The sequence below is a fragment of the Eucalyptus grandis genome, chromosome 8 (assembly GCF_016545825.1).
Source record: "Eucalyptus grandis isolate ANBG69807.140 chromosome 8, ASM1654582v1, whole genome shotgun sequence".
Lineage (NCBI taxonomy): Eukaryota > Viridiplantae > Streptophyta > Magnoliopsida > Myrtales > Myrtaceae > Eucalyptus > Eucalyptus grandis.
Genome location: NC_052619.1, coordinates 11,567,942 through 11,584,627, shown reverse-complemented (window position 1 = coordinate 11,584,627; position 16,686 = coordinate 11,567,942). Strand labels below are relative to the sequence as shown.

Sequence of the window (16,686 nt, the reverse complement as noted above, 5' to 3'; positions counted from 1 at the left end):
CAATGATATTCGTGAACGTGCATCTTATCTGTAGAGCGAGAAGGCTTACAAAAATAGTCAATTAGGGTATTGTTGAGTGGTCCTCCAGCCCTAATTTTATATGGAAAATTAGAGTATATTAGTCAAACGATTGAGCAATCCCTTATCTTCAGAAAGTCCCATTTTGACAGGTCAACAGGTCAATTCCATGCTTATCTTTAAAAAATATTTTGTGGACTGTGTAACTTAGGTTTTCGCTTCCGGCGGCCAAATTGTCAGTCAAACTTGTCTACCTGAAAAAACATTTGGACATTTAGGAGTAGATAACGGGCAGTTATTGAGTTGTGACTAGTGATGAAATGCTGAGCATATGCTCAGTTTTATCTACTATATGAGATATAATCAGACGCATATAGCGATCTTAATCTGACTACAAGGTGCGGGGCTATAATTTGCAGTCTTGTTTTCGTAGGAGATTCTGTCAAATAAGAGATTGTCGAGAAAAATCAAGATCATGACCCAAAAGTTGAGAGCATATCACTGTTTATCATATTGCGATTCTTGCATGACGACGTTCATATCACCGAACCAAGTGCATGTGCACCGCCCACGAAACGAATGCTAAGTAGATGCGCGTAGAGGCCGATAAAGAGGTATTAACGTAGTGTATTAACGTAGTGAACTGTTCCAAAAAAAAAAAAAAACGTTGTGAAGGATTTTCATTTCCACTTCATTCTTGGAAAAGGAGGGAAAAAGTGTTAAAACCTTGAAGCATGTCCGTTTCATTCGTGGTTGTATATGTTGGACATATGAAACAAAAATTCGATACCTTCATTTAAGGAAATCGCTAAGAGAGGGCTCAAGTTTCATCCCGTCAACATATCTAATTAGAATTTTTCCAACATAATTCGCATGTGTATCTCAAAAGTTTATCATTTCGTTGTTTTCGATCCACATTTGCTTGAAACCATGATCTTCTATCGTCCAAGAAGAATGTATTCATTTTCCTTCCTTTAATCTTGTCCTCTTTTTTTTTGTGTATGACAAAAGCGAGGAAAAGAGAGGCCATATTTTTATGTCCATCATTAAGAATCCAGCCGCATAGAGCGGTGAATGTATCTCAAATCTTATTTGACATAAATACTCGAATCAATCTTATGTATTGATTCTTCTACTACTCTATCAACGCACGACTCATGAGCTCCTCCACGAACTCGTTGATGTTCCGGTCGGAGCTCCCGCCTTCCCCAATCGCCGCCTTCGCTGCTGCCATCCACTTCCTTGCGCTCTCCGCCATCTCCCTCCCTCTCTCTCCTCCTCCCAACACCTCCGTCACGCGCCTCTCCACCTCCTCCCTCGCAACGAACCCCGGTTCATCGGCCTTAGCCCTGACCCCCACCCTCCACACATCCTCCACGAACTTGGCGTTCGTCGGCTGGTCCGTCCACTGCGGCATCGCCACCATCGGGATCCCCAGGCAGATCGCCTCGATCACTGAGTTGAGCCCACAGTGCGTGACGAAGCATCCGATCGCATCGCTTGCTAGGACCTCCAACTGATTGCACCACGGGAGGATTAGGGCTTGCTCGGAGGGGATCGAGTCCATGAGGTCGCGAGGGAGCTTGTGCTGCTCAGATGATCGAACGATCCAGAGGAAGGGGTGGCCAGCGAGGGCGAGGCCATGGGCGAGCTCCACAACCTGGGAGGGGTCGAGGTCGGCCATGCTGCCAAAGGAGACATAGACCACGGAGCGGGGCGGGTGGCTGCAGAGCCAGGCGGAGACGGTGGAGGTGGTGGTCGGGGTGAAGAGGTTGATGCCGTAGGCGGTGTCGTCGGGGAGGCGCTTGTCCAAGTAGAGGGAGGGGGAGGGTGGGGCCGATGGTCTTCAGCGGCCACAAGTTGGCGGACATCCAGTCAACCACCTAATTTCATTGGAGAGAAAGAAACAAGTGAGATTGAGAGAGAGAGAGTGAACAATGACTATATTGCACGTTGAAATGAATATTCAATCTCCCATATAAAATCCAGAAAAAATGAATGTTTAGTTTACAAAATTACATTACTGACCATATTATCAACATAAATTTTTGCTAATGTTATATATCTATAATATAATTTGTACCAGGGAAGACTAGTTCTTCATATGGTGCCAGCAATAGGCGAATGTCCGTGTATACCTCTTTCTCTAGCTCATAGAAGGTGTCAAACAGAACAAAATCAGCACCATCCACGTTCGTGAATTGGTTCACCAACATATCACAAAAGGCAGGGTATGACCCCAGCTTATATACGAACGATGGCATCTCCGACGGCTCGAGAGGGGGCAACCCCGGGACCTCGACGCTCGGCCCCGAAAGCGGAAGAGGAAGCAAGCCCCGCTGCAAATGGTAATATATGTTGTTCACTGCGCAAGTCTGCGTGAAGAAGACGACTCCAAGTTTACAACACTGCTTGGCCACGTCGAGCGCCCACGGGAGGAACCCATCATAGATGACCGCGTCGATGGGTCGGCCAGAGCGGTCGAGCTTCCGGATCAGTTTGGCCAGGGTCCTCGACCCGACGACCCGGAGGTCCACCTGGTAGGCCTCAATGGACTCGGCCTCCGTGAACCCGCCGATGTCGTGGCCGTCGGAGATGGTCTCGATGTCAACGGGCAAGGAGGGGTCGGCGTGCATGGAGGCGGCGAAGTGGACGGTGAGGGCGAGGGTTGCCTTGAGGCCTCTGGAGACGAGGCGCTTGGAGAATTGGAGCATGGGGTTTAAGTGGCCTTGAGCAGGGGTAGGGAGGACCAGCACGTGTGGTCGGAGGCGCGGATTGTCTGAAGGCTCCATTGGCTCTCTCTCTCTCTCTCTCTCTCCCCTTATCGATTTTGAGTTGGTAATGTGGAGAAAGGTTTTGGAACGTGATAGGATGGGAATGATTTCTGTAAGTACATAAAAGGTTAAAATGCTGGCAGCTGATTCATCATCCTTGGCCGTATCGATTTTGAGTTGGTGATGTGACAATGATTCTGGCAGCTGATTCATCATCCTTGGCCGTCTATGTTGACAATGATAATAGTTGTCTATAGGCTGAATTTTGACTCGGTGACCTTGCCCTCTTGTGAAACACTTTTTTTATGTGGAATATGTGGCGTGCCATTCTTGCTACTGAAAGGAAGTATTGCTTACTTAAGCAACTATCACGTACGATAATAAAATTTGCATAAAACATGAAAAAATTGTCCAATTAATCTTAAATTTATTGTAAAGGATGTCAATTAAATTCTAAATTTTTCAATTTTACCAATTTAGTCATATACCTTTAAGCAAAATTTCAATATAGTCATTCGAGTCAATTTTCGACGGAAAATCGCTGACATGATCATCTAGTCATTGTCTACCGCCACATTACCATTTTCATTAAAAATTGGCTAGAACAACTACATTGAAATTTAAGGCAAAAGTTTGGACTAAATTGCAAAATTGAAAAAAGTTTAAGACTAAATCGGCATCCTTATAGTAAATTTAAAACTGATAAGATAATTTATCCATAAAGCAAGTATATCTTAGGATGGGTTTGATTTGGGGAAAATTTCATGATAATGGAGAATACTTTCTAGAAAATATTTTCCTAGGAAAATGTTTTTGCCCCTTTTTTTCTGGTTAGAGAATTCATTTTCTTAACTTTAAGCATGTATATATTCTTTGATCATAAATGGTTTTCAATTAACTGATTTTTTGGCAAACCAAATATGTTAAAAATCAAAAAACTAATTCAAAAAAGAAAAATTCACTCAAAAAAAAAAAAACACACACACCCTTAATTTGGCTATAGCTTATTTTCCATAAAGTTTTTTAGTGAAAGTATATCCAAGTAGATATGTTAATGAACTCGCACTTCATCTCCTTCTTGGTGATCTCCCTAAGTCAAAATACCATACTTTTATTATGTCTTCCATACAATGGATATCAAAGTTGATAGATGATTGGAAGGGTAGAGTTTGGATCACATTTGGTGAATATCTCATGGAAAGAATATCAAATGTGACCTTTCAAATTGAGAGAGAGATTTGCCAAGATGTGCATGTCAGGGAGTTAGGATGTTAGGTGATGGTTACACGATAGGGAATCAATATGCATGGAGGAATTAACATATATCCTCATTAGCTCAAATCCCATTAACTTATATTTTTTGAGTGAAAATATGAATCAAACTTAATATATTAATGGCCTTAGACTTGAATTTTATCTCGATGATTCCTCATGTAAAATATTCTATTTCTACTACACTATCCGACACTACTTTTAGAGGGCATGCATAAACTTCAGGAAAATTACCAAAAAAGTCTTAAACCTATTATAATCGTGTCAATTCAACGCTAAACTTTTTTTTGGCCAATTGAGTCTTAAACATTTTGCAATCATACCAATTCAGTCCTTCCGGCTATATTTGGCCAGCCGACACTAACGTGGCTGGCGGCCTGCACCGGTGACAATTTTTTAATAATATTTTTTTTTGAACTTTTTCTCTTTCTTTCTCTTTTTTCTTTTCTCCTCCCTCCTTCTTCCTTTGGCTTCGGCGACTAACCAAGGGGCTGGTCAATCGCCAAATTGAGGCAGCCAAATGAGCTCGCCTTAACATCACAGGGCAAGGGTGAGCTTGCCTAGCCACTAGCGAGGCTAGCTTGCCTCACCATCACGAGCAAGGGCAAGCTCACCCGGCCGCCACCGGCGAGGTGAGCAACTCACCCAAAGACGACAAGGCGAGCCCTCACAGTCGCTAGGTTTGGTGGGGCAAGCGCCCATCGGATCTAGTGAGGCCCTTGCTAGTAGCCGAGTGAGCTCGCCCTCACCTAACTACGATGAGGTGAGTTCGCTCGGCCCGTCTCACCCAGCCCTCTAGCCGGTTGCGAGCCAAATGAAGAAGAAGGGAGGAGGAGGGAGGAGGAGAGAGGAGAAAAAATAATAATAATAATAATAAAATATTCAATAATAAAATATTATTAAAATTTATCGTTGACACCGGGCCGGTCAATTTTGACCGGAATGACCGAACAGCACGATTGTAAAGGTTTAAGACTCAATTGGCCAAAAAATAAGTTTATGACTGAATTGGCACAATTGTAATAAGTTTAGAACTTTTTGATAATTTTCCCCATAAACTTCACAGACAGAAATTGCATCACCCATGACATTAGTGGACGTGCATCTAATCTTTCCATGTAGTCTAATCAAAACAATACAAGAATTGTTAGGTTTTCGAGAAGGGTTTCAAGTCTAATTAAGTATGGTACCGGTGATTGGTCATTCTTAATATATCGCGCTGAGTTATCTCCTTTATAGGTCAATTATCATCTATTATCAATAACCGTATATTAGTAAACAACTTAGTTTATTAATCGACAATGCAAAAAAGAAGACTTTTACGGAAATGGAGAAATATTTAATCAAAACAAGATAAATGCATCGAATAAGAGACCAATGTAGGAGTGAAAATGAAAATATAGATATCTTAAATTCACATGTAATTTAATTTGTATTCATGAAGGATTAAACCTAGTTTCAACAATTAAGAGAGTTTAGAAGAATAAAGAGTGACGTTAAATATCAAGCTTAGTAGGTATATAATCTTTCCGATTTATATTATGAAGGTTTCATGTTCTTAAATAAACTTTATAGCATATGATATTTCAATATTGCATTGACATAGAAACCCTAATTCATTAGATTATATCAATGTTTTTGATCATACAAATTACGGAGAAGAATAGTTGATGCCGTTGACATATTAAATAAAGGAGAAGAAAGGTCACATGAAGAGCTGAGCTTGACACCCCAGCTTTCAATGACCACTGAAAGTCACGGTTTATCTAGGAAGTAGAAAGCAGGCGAATCCTACGAGATTGAATGGTCGAGATGCATTAGGGTACATGCACCAGGCGCAAGCAATGATGTATCATTTTATACCTAGCATATCAGTAACGATCGTTTATATGCAGATCTTAGACGACATGAGACAACGTATGTGTAAGAAAAACTTGTAAATTCAGCAAGAAATGGCTGGTGAGTTCTTGCAGATACGGTGGCAGCAACAGGCGAGTGTATATTTTTGTGTGTATAAGTACCTCTTCTTCCAGCTCGTAGAAGTTGTTGAAGAGCACGAGATCCGCATCGCCCACGTTCGAAAACTGCTTCATCACCAGGTCGTAGGAGCCAGGGTAAGACCCCAGCTTGTACAAGAACGAAGGCAGCTCCGATGGCTCAAGAGGCGGCAATCCCGGGACCTCGACGCTGCCTCCTCCTGAGAGAGGGAGCTCAAGGAGCCCGCGCTGGACATGGTAGTATATGTTGTTCACCGCACACGTCTGCGTGAAGAAAGCGACCCCCAGCTTCTTGCACCGCTTGGCCACGTCGAGCGCCCACGGCATGAACCCGTCGTAGATGACCGCAACGACCGGATGCGTTGAGCGGTCGAGCTCCCGGATCAGTTCAGCTAGGGTTCTCGATCCGCCTCTCGTCCGGTGAGCCTCGGAGGACTCCTCGCCCTGGGGCTGGCCATCTCCGCCGGGACAGTCGGAAATGGTCTCGATGTCGACGGAGGAGGAGGCGGCGGCAGAGTTGGTATGCACGGATTCCGAGAGGTGGAGGGTGGTGACGGGGGTGGCTTTGAGACCTTTGGAGACGAGGCGCTTGGCAAATTGGAACATGGGGCTGATGTGGCCTTGCACGGGGAGCGGGAGGAGGAGCGCGTGAGCTTGCGGTGGCTTCTGCGGGGACTCCATGTTCGGCTCGCTTGCTTTCTCTCTAGAGTTAGGAGCCCTTTTCTTTGGTCATATGGACAGCAAGCAAATGTTTAATAGGTTAATATAGGCAAACCCTTTCTTTTTCTTTTCATTATTTTCTTTTTGATTGGCTGGCAAAGCTTTTTTACGTGTAAAGCCACTTTGATGATATGTAGGAAGCTTCCAGTGAGAGAGAGAGAGGGAAAGAGTGGGGACAAGGAGCTGATTTAGTGATTTTTTTTTTTATCTATTTTATTTTAGCGTATATCTCTTTCTCAGATTTTTACTTTATCTTTTTGGAGTATGGAAATCATCTAAACTAAATGTCCCCACACAATTCCCTTACCAAACCGATTGTTTATGTTGGCTTAATAGTCATTTTGGGAGACATAACGAGCTTTATTTATGTGCACAATGAGTGGCTTACTATCGAGATGGGAAAGGAAGTTAGATTCAAACTTATTTTCATGTGATTTGGATTCCTTTTGATCATGAGTTTGGATTGCCTGATCGCTTCTCCATTTATAAAATATCGATTAGTCTGTAGTGTTGGTTCGGTCCGTGCTAGGTGCAGGAATAACTATTTTCCGTGCTGACTCCAATCAATCTTGAGATTCCCTTTCTATTTTTGTGGATACTGTGAGGAGACAGTATTTGTTGTATGCACATGCTAGAAAATGATTCGATAGCTTGACATACGGAGAAGCCTAATTATACGTAAAGAGGCCTTGATGATAAGGATAAAGGAGCATGTTGTAAAGGACCACGACCAAACTTGAGCCTTTGACAGTGTCGGCTTAGCATGGCATTCTTGTGCAAGCAAAAATCTTTGTGTGTAAAAGTCATCGATTAACTAGATAGCCGAAATTTATTCATGACATATTTAGTATCTAAGTTTTCATTTTTATTTTTTTTTCAATGATATCCCTGCCAAATTCTTCATCGACAGTTCATGACTTAATTTGTCCTTGGTCTAATCTTCTATATATAATCAAATGAAATTCATCTACATCTCTTTCAAGGAAAGCAGTTGAAGGAATGCATATGGTTCTATCACATTCACAGGTATCCTGCCCTTTGTCTATTCATGGCAAGCAAGACTCATATGCATACTCCACTGTGTACATCATATGTGTCCCGTGACATTGCACCGATTCCTTCTTTTCTCTTCATGAATCTGAGAGCCAATCCTTGTTTTTTTTTTCCCAAAAAAAACAAGAAGCTTAGATAAAATAAATAAAAAATAAAAAAGAGCTATTTTTGTCAATTTTAATATCCCATTTCATTCAACTTCAACCAATAGAATAGCGTTTCCAGTCGAGGAAAGAGAGTGTGCTGGAAATTGAGTCTGACTGTGCCAAGCTTGTGGACGAAGTATAGGAGAAGAGTAGACTCACGTGCAATGGGAGCTGGTACCTCTGTTGGAAGACACTCGGATCTGAATGGCCTGATTCAAGCATATCTCCTTGGCCCAATCTTACTAATCCGCGAATCAAGTAGTTAATTGGGTTGCTAAGACCCATCATTTAAATACCATTTTCTCTTTCTAAATAGCTACTCCCGCCAACCTTTTTGAGACCTTTTTTGTTTGGATGCCCCTAGGTCAAGCTTTTTGTTTAAAAATTTCTGACTTTCAAAGAAAATCAAAATATATTTCGTCCAAAAAAAGAAATCAATAGTGGCTTTGACAGAGTCATCTTCCTTTTAGTAAGGGAAAATTGAAAGAGGTGAGAAAGACTTGAACACAAGGACAATTGAACGTATGATAGTGTAATTATGTACTTTGCTTTTTGCAATTTAGCCTCTAATTTTTTTGAAACTTTTTAGCTTTAGTCCTTGATCTTTTGCGTTACATGCAACTTTGATCAGTTCATAATCCTCGCTTGTGTTGAATAAGTCAATATTTTCACATGTTGCTGAATGTGAGCCGTAACCTAGTTATAGTGGACAGGGCTACACCCGACAACTTTTATTGGAGAAAATTTCCTCCAATAATGCATTTAATCGGTGGGACAGTATTATTTATAGACACTACACATGCAAATTCAATTAAACAATGGTAAAAGTATTCAAATCTCTAGTTCTAAATTTTTTTAATTATATCAATTGAATCATAAATATTTTAACATTTTACTAATTGAGTCCATCCAGTCAATTTTGATCAAAAATCGTTAACGTAAACACCAACCATCTTACATGACACAGTTAACAATAACATAAACAAATGTTAATAATATTTTAATTTTTTTCTTTTTTTTCTTCTTTTTTTCTTTTCTTTATTTTCTCCATTTTTTTTTTAAAACTCTAACCGATCATCGTTGGCAAAGCAAGGCTCGCAAGCCCCTCGCTCGTGGGCAATGAGGGTGTCGCGACCTTGGCCAAGATCTAGGCAAGGGTGTTGGGCCCTCACCTAGACCAAGTGAGGGCGTCATAGCCTTCATTGTGGCCCATGCTTGGATCCGACGAAGGGTCGCTAGTCTTTGCCAAGTAGAGTTGTCAAAAAAATAAAAACAAAAATTTAATTAAGAATTTTGAAAATATTAAAATATTATATTATTCACAATGGTACCAGTCATGTCACGTAAAACAGTTGACATTTGCGTCAACGGTTTTCATTCAAAATTGGTTAGATGGAATCAATAAACAAAATGTGAAAAGATTTAAAAATCAATTGACATAATTAAAAGGTTTAGAATTGAATTAATAAAAATGTAATAGATTTAAAACTTTTAGAATAATTTTTTCATTAAACAGATATTATGACATGCTATTAGCCCATCCATCAGAATATCAGTTGTGGACATTCCCTCTAACAAGAGATGGAGAACATAGTCCCTATGCCGATGATTTCTAGGAAACTAAAATCACATAAAAGTTCGGGCTAGAACTTGCAAGTAACTTACATTTGCCATCTTATTGCATTGCCAATATAATCCAACAGCAATTCAAAAGGGAATTGCATTTTTTAGTAGGTTTTTGACAAACTGTCCACAACTGTACTCGCTCAAAGCCTTAGAATTTTTTTTTGGAAAAAAAATCTCAAAAACTCCAAACCATGCCTACTTTAGCATATTTGTCCTCAGATTTTTTATGATATATTCACCCTTAGCTTTTTCTTATGACATAAAAATAAAAAAATCCCCAAATTTGCATTTATATAACATATTTACCCTTCATCGAAGTTCCGTTAAATAATTTTGCAATCAAAATATTAATAATGTTGTTTATATTTTTCTTAAGCAACACGATGTCATGTCGACACTATTTACTTTACAGAATATATGTAGGTAGATTTCTAACGATTCTCATTGAAATATTTTTGATAAATGATAGATGTATCATATAGGTACAAGTTTTAAATTTTTGTGTCATAGAAAAAAGTTTAAGATAAATGTGTCACAGTTGACATAAATTGAGGTTTTTTCTTACTTTTTTCCTTTTTTTTTTAAATTTAAGGATACAAATGTGGACACCTAATTACTTGGAATCTCATGAAATACTCTATAAGCTCCATAAACCGGTTAAGCTATGTGAGGGAGCTAACTTAGGACAATTTGCATGCATTTGGTAGATGTTAAACGGGTGACCTCTATCTACTAAACTGGAAATTCCTAACGTCCCAATCAATTGCATCTAACTTAGGAGATTAAAAAAAAAATTTCTATCATACTCTAATTCTTAATTTATTTTCAAACTTTTGTCCTACCTCTTTGCAAAGTGTGAAAGTTGAATCTCACATTTGAAACTAAATGTCCTACCCCAAGTTCCTATGAAACTAAACTCATTCTCAAATTTTTACCTTAATGACCACTCTTTTCACATTAGAAGGAGGAAGTAGGGACTTCAATTAAAAAGACTTAAATGGTAAGGATTTCATATATTACAATTTTAAAGAAGGTGCCTCATCTAGTTTGAGATAGCACAACTTTAAAACATGTACTATCAAATTCATAAAAGCACTTCACAGTACTTAGTTCAAACATATCTCTCTCTCTCTCTCTCTCTCTCTCTTTCTCTCGGCGCTCCTTGTCTCCCTCTCTCACGTGAATGCTCACGATCACGAGTCACGACTCACAAGTAATAATAGTCAAAGTTATCATGACTTTCAATTAGTTAAATTTAATCCTAGAACAATATCTGGTAAATTGTTTCATCATTATCATCATATCGCCCATAAATAGAGCTATTATATTGAAGCTATGGCAGGAGGACATCATAAATGGAAAAATTTGTCCAACAAATCCTAAATTTATTACACTTTTGTTGATTTAATCATAAATATTTCAATTTTGTTAATTAAGTCCTAAACATGCTATTTTCTTTTTCTTTTTCTTTCATTTTTTTGGAGGGGGGAGGGGTTGGATAGGGCCGGGTGGCCAACATACCCTCGCCAACCATAGATGAGGGCCGGTCGACCCTCACCAATTTTGGGCGAGGGTTCACATGCCCTCGCTTTAGCCGACACCCCGCCAAATTTGGCCTAGCAAGGGCTTGGCGGCACTCATCAATCCCCACAATCTTGCTAGGGATCCGTAAGGACTGCCAAGCCCTTCCCAAGCCATATATGGCTTGTGATGTAATGCCCTCACGCAGAATCGATGGGGGCGCCAGCTTTTAGCCATTGAGGGTTTAACCTTCTCCACCCCCTAAAAAAAATGCAAAGAAAAGGAAAAAAAAAGTAAAAATTCAAAAAATTATTTAAAAATATCCACGCAGCAGCATAACGTGACACACTCGACATCCACATGAGCTAATTCCGATCAAAATTGGCCAAATGGACTCAATTAGGAGGAAGTAAAAAAGTTTAAAATTCAATTGATAAAGGTGAAATGTTGAAAAAGAAATTGACAAAAGTGTAATAAATTTATAATTTTTTAAACAATTTTCCCGTCATAAATATTAGAGTCAATTTAGTGAAATTTCGCTCCAATCTACATCCTACAATTCAAAAGAAAAATCCTTGCGCTATTTCATCGTAATAAGTTGTTCCCCATAATCTCGGAAATCAACATCATGTCTTCATCCTATTCCATTCGATTGTTCATGCTCCTGATCCCAATGAATTCCATTTCATCGCCCAAAATGGAGGGAGTGGAAGCCTCCTCTCCGCTCTTTCAAGCGCCCCTTGATATCTTGACCAAATCTTCATCATTAGACAATATTTTATTTACAGACATCGAGGATTGAGATTGACTGAGACACTATAGATCTTCCAATCTTATGATCCTGATGATCTGTGATTCTTTTGCTGTTCATCGACTTGAGCTTCGGCAAGGCGCTCTCTTCTTTCTCCTGGCCATCACAACATTTTTACAGGAGGGGGAGGGAGAGAGGGGGGGAGTTTGTGCAGAACCCAACATTGTTATGCGAGTCATACGTTTCCAACCATTTGACCAAACATGAGATTCATACCAAGGAATGGCCGAGCTAACGTGGAGCTATTGGTTCCTGGTCTTCGTAGGATGCGGACAAGACTTGGCGAGGGGTGAAATGACTTGAGGGAGCCGCTGCCTTTCGTTTCTCTCAAGGCAAAAAACTGCCTTCCCAGTGCATTAATGGAGAGCTGAACCCACCTCTCCCTCCGCACTTGGTGGAAGCCCCTCCCTAGTCAGCGGCTACCCATTTCCTTGGAACACCTCGAAACCATCGAAGGAATCAGATACCTTTTCCAGATTCTTGTTTCTCCTCAAACCACGAAGAAAGTTTCCTTCTTGATCGAAACCCAGAAAAACCCAATTCGCCGTTTCATCACCTGAAGTTCATTTTTTCTCCTTTGATCGTCGAGAAAAGGAGAGAGAGAAGTACCCAATTCGCCATGGAACCCGGCTCGCCCAACACGATCCCCGTCTTCTCGACCTTCGCCTCGCCGTACGATGGCGCGGCTCCGATCAACGGCGCCCGGAAGCCGATCAGCCTGTGGCCGGGGATGTACCACTCGCCGGTGACGATCGCCCTGTGGGAGACGAGGTCGAGGACCTTCGAGCGGCTCCTTGACCCCCCAAAGGACGCGCCCCCGCAGAGCGAGCTGCAGGTCAAGACGCCGGCGCAGAGCAGGACCAGCATCTTGTACGGCTTCTCGTCGGATTACATTCTGAGGGAGCAGTACCGGGACCCCTGGAACGAGGTCAGAATCGGGAAGTTGCTTGAAGACCTCGATGCTTTGGCCGGTACCATCTCGGTCAAGGTAATTTTTTTTTTGTTGAAATTTTTGTGGTTTTGATCATCTTTGTGCATTTCTTGTCATCGGATTGGAGGGTTGTTCATCTTCGGTGGTTCTTGTAATTAGATTATCTGGGTTGAGTTTGTTGTGCTCGGCCATGAGGATGTGACCACACCACCGAATTGTTTTGAAAATGTTGAGCCGCTTTAGAAATATTCGAATTGAAATGAAAGATTCGTTGCTAGCTGGTTTTGTTGAATCCATGCTTTGATTGAATCGGGAAATATAAATTTGCTTCTGCTAATGTGAGGCTTGTGATTGTGGTTCATTGCTGATGCTCCTAGTGTCATGAATATTCGATGTTTACCGTGTTGTTGAGCAAGAGATGGGCCCTTTAAAACACCTTGACTGTTGTTCACGGCTTCCTCCCAAGGAGATGCATCATCCCCAGCCTAGACATTGTTGTGTCACTGTGACTTCTCAAGATATTATTGGATCTTGCTCTGGCTCCTTATGAGGAAATGGCACTTGTTTCAATTGGCAGATTGGGGAATCAATAGAACTGTTTGATTATTGGGTGACCATGCTTTATCAGAAGCATTCAAAGCTGAGTGGATAAGTTATATCGATGAGCCAATAGCATGACAAAACATGTTGTAGTCTCAAGGTTGTCTTTTGTTTCACTTTGGCCTTCTTCTTTTAATTTTATAAGTTGTTTTCGCGTGTTCTAAGTAAAAGACGGCCTGATTAACTTTCCCTGACAATGGCTCTTTTCAGAAGATAGTCTGAATTCATGTAAATGTATTCAACCTTGAAATCCAATAGTTTCTGTGACCTCAATGATGTTTTCAATTCGTCAGGTCAAATGATGAAGTGAGCTGATAATGTGCCAAAGTCAGTGTTACAATCCCTTTCCCTTGTAACTAAATGTTCTCTCATTTACTAATCAAACCATCGTTTTGATTTTAGCACTGTTGTGATGAAGATAGCACAACAAGACCACTTCTTCTAGTTACTGCATCAGTTGACAAGATTGTCTTGAAGAAGCCAATCAGTGTTGACATTGATCTGAAAATCGTGGGTTCTGTCATATGGGTGGGGCGCTCATCCATGGAAATTCAACTTGAAGTGATTCAATTTTCTGGAGGTACTGTAGCATGCAAAAGGCCGTAATTCAGTGATATTATAATTTACATCTGAGGTAGTTCACAACTGTCAGTCATTTCATGAGCTTAAAATTTACTACTGGATAGAAAGCTCTGTTGTACTAGACCAGGAGCCGAAAAAAAAAAATCATAAATGTCTGCTATTATGTTGAGAAAATAAAAGGGATGCTTCAAGTACTAGCAGTGAACCCAATTGTTATGGTGTGACAATGCATGTTCAAAAGTTGAGAAAAGTGTGATTTGTTTTCCCTGTATACTGGGCAGTTGTTCAAGAATATGCAGAAGATTTTATGTAGTTGATGAGAGAACATTTGCTTTTGCAGAGAAGTCTAATGCCACAGACTCAGTAGCATTGACAGCCAACTTCATATTTGTTGCTCGTGACTCTAAGACCCATAAAGCTGCCCTGGTGAATCGGCTCTCTCCTGAGACTGACCAAGAGAAATTGCTTTTCGAAGAGGCAGAAGCTAGAAGTAAGCTGAGGAAAAGAAAGAGTGTTGGAGAAAGAAAGGAAACTGATGACGGAATTGCAAAGAGACTAAATGAGTTGTTGACCGAGGGAAGGATTTTCTCTGATATGCCCGCCTTAGCAGATAGAAACAGCATTCTTCTAAGGGATACCCATCTCGAGAATTCTTTGATTTGCCAGCCACAGCAGAGGAATATCCATGGTCGGATATTTGGAGGGTTTTTAATGCACCGGGCATTTGAGTTGGCTTTCTCCACAGCTTATGCCTTTGCCGGCTTGGTGCCTTGCTTCCTAGAGGTTGATCATGTTGATTTTTTGAGACCTGTGAGTGCCCGGGCCACATCTTTGTTTAAGTCTTAATTATTCGTACTGTTATTTCAGTCTCGGGTAGTAACTCCTATGAGCAATACTATTATCTTAAGCCTAACTGATTCTTCATCTCTTCCTTGGACGGCTCATACGATTTTTTCTTATTTTTAGGAACAGAAATTTTACTTATCACTTACTTTTATTGCTGTTTCTTGCTATATTAGATAGCCCGATTTATCCTTTCTTTATCTCTCTTTTTTTTTCTTTGTTTTTTCCCCCTAATTGTGGATTCACAATCTTTAGCTGAGGTTTCCTTTTGAGCAGGTGGATGTTGGAGACTTTCTGAGGTTCAAATCATGTGTGCTGTACACTGAACCGGAGAAACCAGATGGGCCTCTGATATTTGTTGAAGTCGTCGCCCATGTCACAAGGCCCGAGCTCAGGTCTAGCGAGGTATGTCCTCTTTACAGGTCTTGACTTTTGCTGTACTCATTCAGCATTGCGTTCTTTAAACAATCTCTAAAGTCTAAACATGATGCACGGCTCAAAATGACTTCAAATTCCCATTTCAGTGTCAGTCTGTACCCTTACCTAATGTCCGACAATGTTTACATCGTTCTTCAACTTATCCTGTCTCTTTATCGGTTCAGGTATCAAACACCTTCTACTTCACTTTCACGGTGCGCCCCGAGGCAAAATCTCTGGAGAATGGATTCAGAATTAGGAACGTGGTTCCTGCAACAGAGGAGGAAGCGCGGCGTATCCTGGAACGCATGGATGCTGAGACCTTGCAGCTGTAGTGCACATATGGGTATGCATATAAGTGTATAACTCTAGGTTGAGGGTATCGTTCATTGGTTATATGGAGTATCCTACACTAGACTGGAGTGTCCACATGGCTCGTACAGGAAATAATATGCTACTAATTGACTCGTCGAATCTGATATAGGGATAGTTTTTCATTGGTCGTTTCCTGCTCTTTTATCGAGCAAAAGGAAGACGTAGGTAATCCCATTTAAGTTATATAGCATGTAGAATGGCTGCCTTTAGCTTAATAGGTATAATAATACCGATTTGAATGGATTCAATGCACATCATGATCATATTCTCGGTAGCTAGACGATTCCCAGATTTAAGTACCATTAAGGGAAAAAATGTGATGCTTATCATGTCTCGGGAGTTCAGACTGAGATGAACAATTCGGCCAGAACTGATTGCCTAAGACATTAACTTTCTTCGGTATGATGCGTTTACCAAATCGAGCCAGTTTTGACTGCCGGGTCTTCCCTTTGGAAGTCCGAATCTCCGGAAATGGCACGTTTACGAAGCAGATGCTGATGTACCAGATACAATCGGGCCAAGGGTCTGGGTCTCCTTATTCATCCCAATCCACCTCTCTACGTAAGAGATCCGGTACGTCAGATCTTGATCTATCACGCTATCAAGAGTGCGTCTGGTCCAATTAGAGAGTCTTTTCAAATCGCAAGTGGTAGAAAAGAATTAAAAGATCAAAGAATCAAGCGAGGAGATTCGATAACTTAACATGCAAATTTTTGACCTGACTCTAATGAAGTTTTATCTGGTATTTAGATTATCCTGGACACTGCCCTTGGGTTTTTTAAAAAGGCATCCAACAAGATGCAGAGAGGCATCTAAATGACCAAAAACTACAATATACCTCACGAACGATAGTCGAAAACGCCCTTGCCAGCTAGATGCCTAGAAGAAACCGATGTCTTTTTCCACGATTCAAGCTGGATTTTTGTCGTCTTATTCGCAAAAGTATAGCTACTAAAGTCAAACTTTTGTCGAGACATTAAACTAAGAGACCTTGAAAATG

General features: G+C 40.8%; 3 protein-coding genes across 4 annotated transcripts; 1 reads left to right on the top strand and 2 right to left on the bottom strand.

The window, feature by feature from the left end:
* Positions 1-963: 963 nt before the first annotated feature.
* Positions 964-2,968, bottom strand: LOC104456465 (UDP-glycosyltransferase 74F2). Its single transcript, XM_010071269.3, is given in 3 exon segments — positions 964-1,843; positions 1,845-1,901; positions 2,157-2,968. Coding segments are annotated over 3 exon segments (1,401 nt in total). The 5' UTR covers positions 2,811-2,968; the 3' UTR covers positions 964-1,153.
* A 2,953-nt stretch (positions 2,969-5,921) lies between these two features.
* On the bottom strand, positions 5,922-6,742 carry LOC120286971 (UDP-glycosyltransferase 74G1-like). Its single transcript, XM_039299583.1, has 2 exons — positions 6,086-6,742; positions 5,922-5,927 (listed from the first exon to the last, which is right to left on the bottom strand). The coding sequence occupies exons 1-2, from the start codon at positions 6,740-6,742 to the stop codon at positions 5,922-5,924; spliced, it is 663 nt and encodes a 220-aa protein (XP_039155517.1).
* A 5,376-nt stretch (positions 6,743-12,118) lies between these two features.
* On the top strand, positions 12,119-15,938 carry LOC104456464 (acyl-coenzyme A thioesterase 9, mitochondrial). 2 transcript variants are annotated; one of them, XM_039300753.1, is made up of 6 exons: positions 12,119-12,401; positions 12,533-12,926; positions 13,872-14,049; positions 14,392-14,861; positions 15,171-15,299; positions 15,497-15,938. In XM_039300753.1, the coding sequence occupies exons 2-6, from the start codon at positions 12,558-12,560 to the stop codon at positions 15,644-15,646; spliced, it is 1,296 nt and encodes a 431-aa protein (XP_039156687.1). In that variant the 5' UTR covers positions 12,119-12,401; positions 12,533-12,557; the 3' UTR covers positions 15,647-15,938. The 2 variants fall into 2 exon arrangements, with proteins under 2 accessions (XP_039156687.1, XP_010069570.1); XM_010071268.3 differs by having other exon boundaries at positions 12,120-12,926.
* The last annotated feature ends 748 nt before the right edge of the window (positions 15,939-16,686 follow it).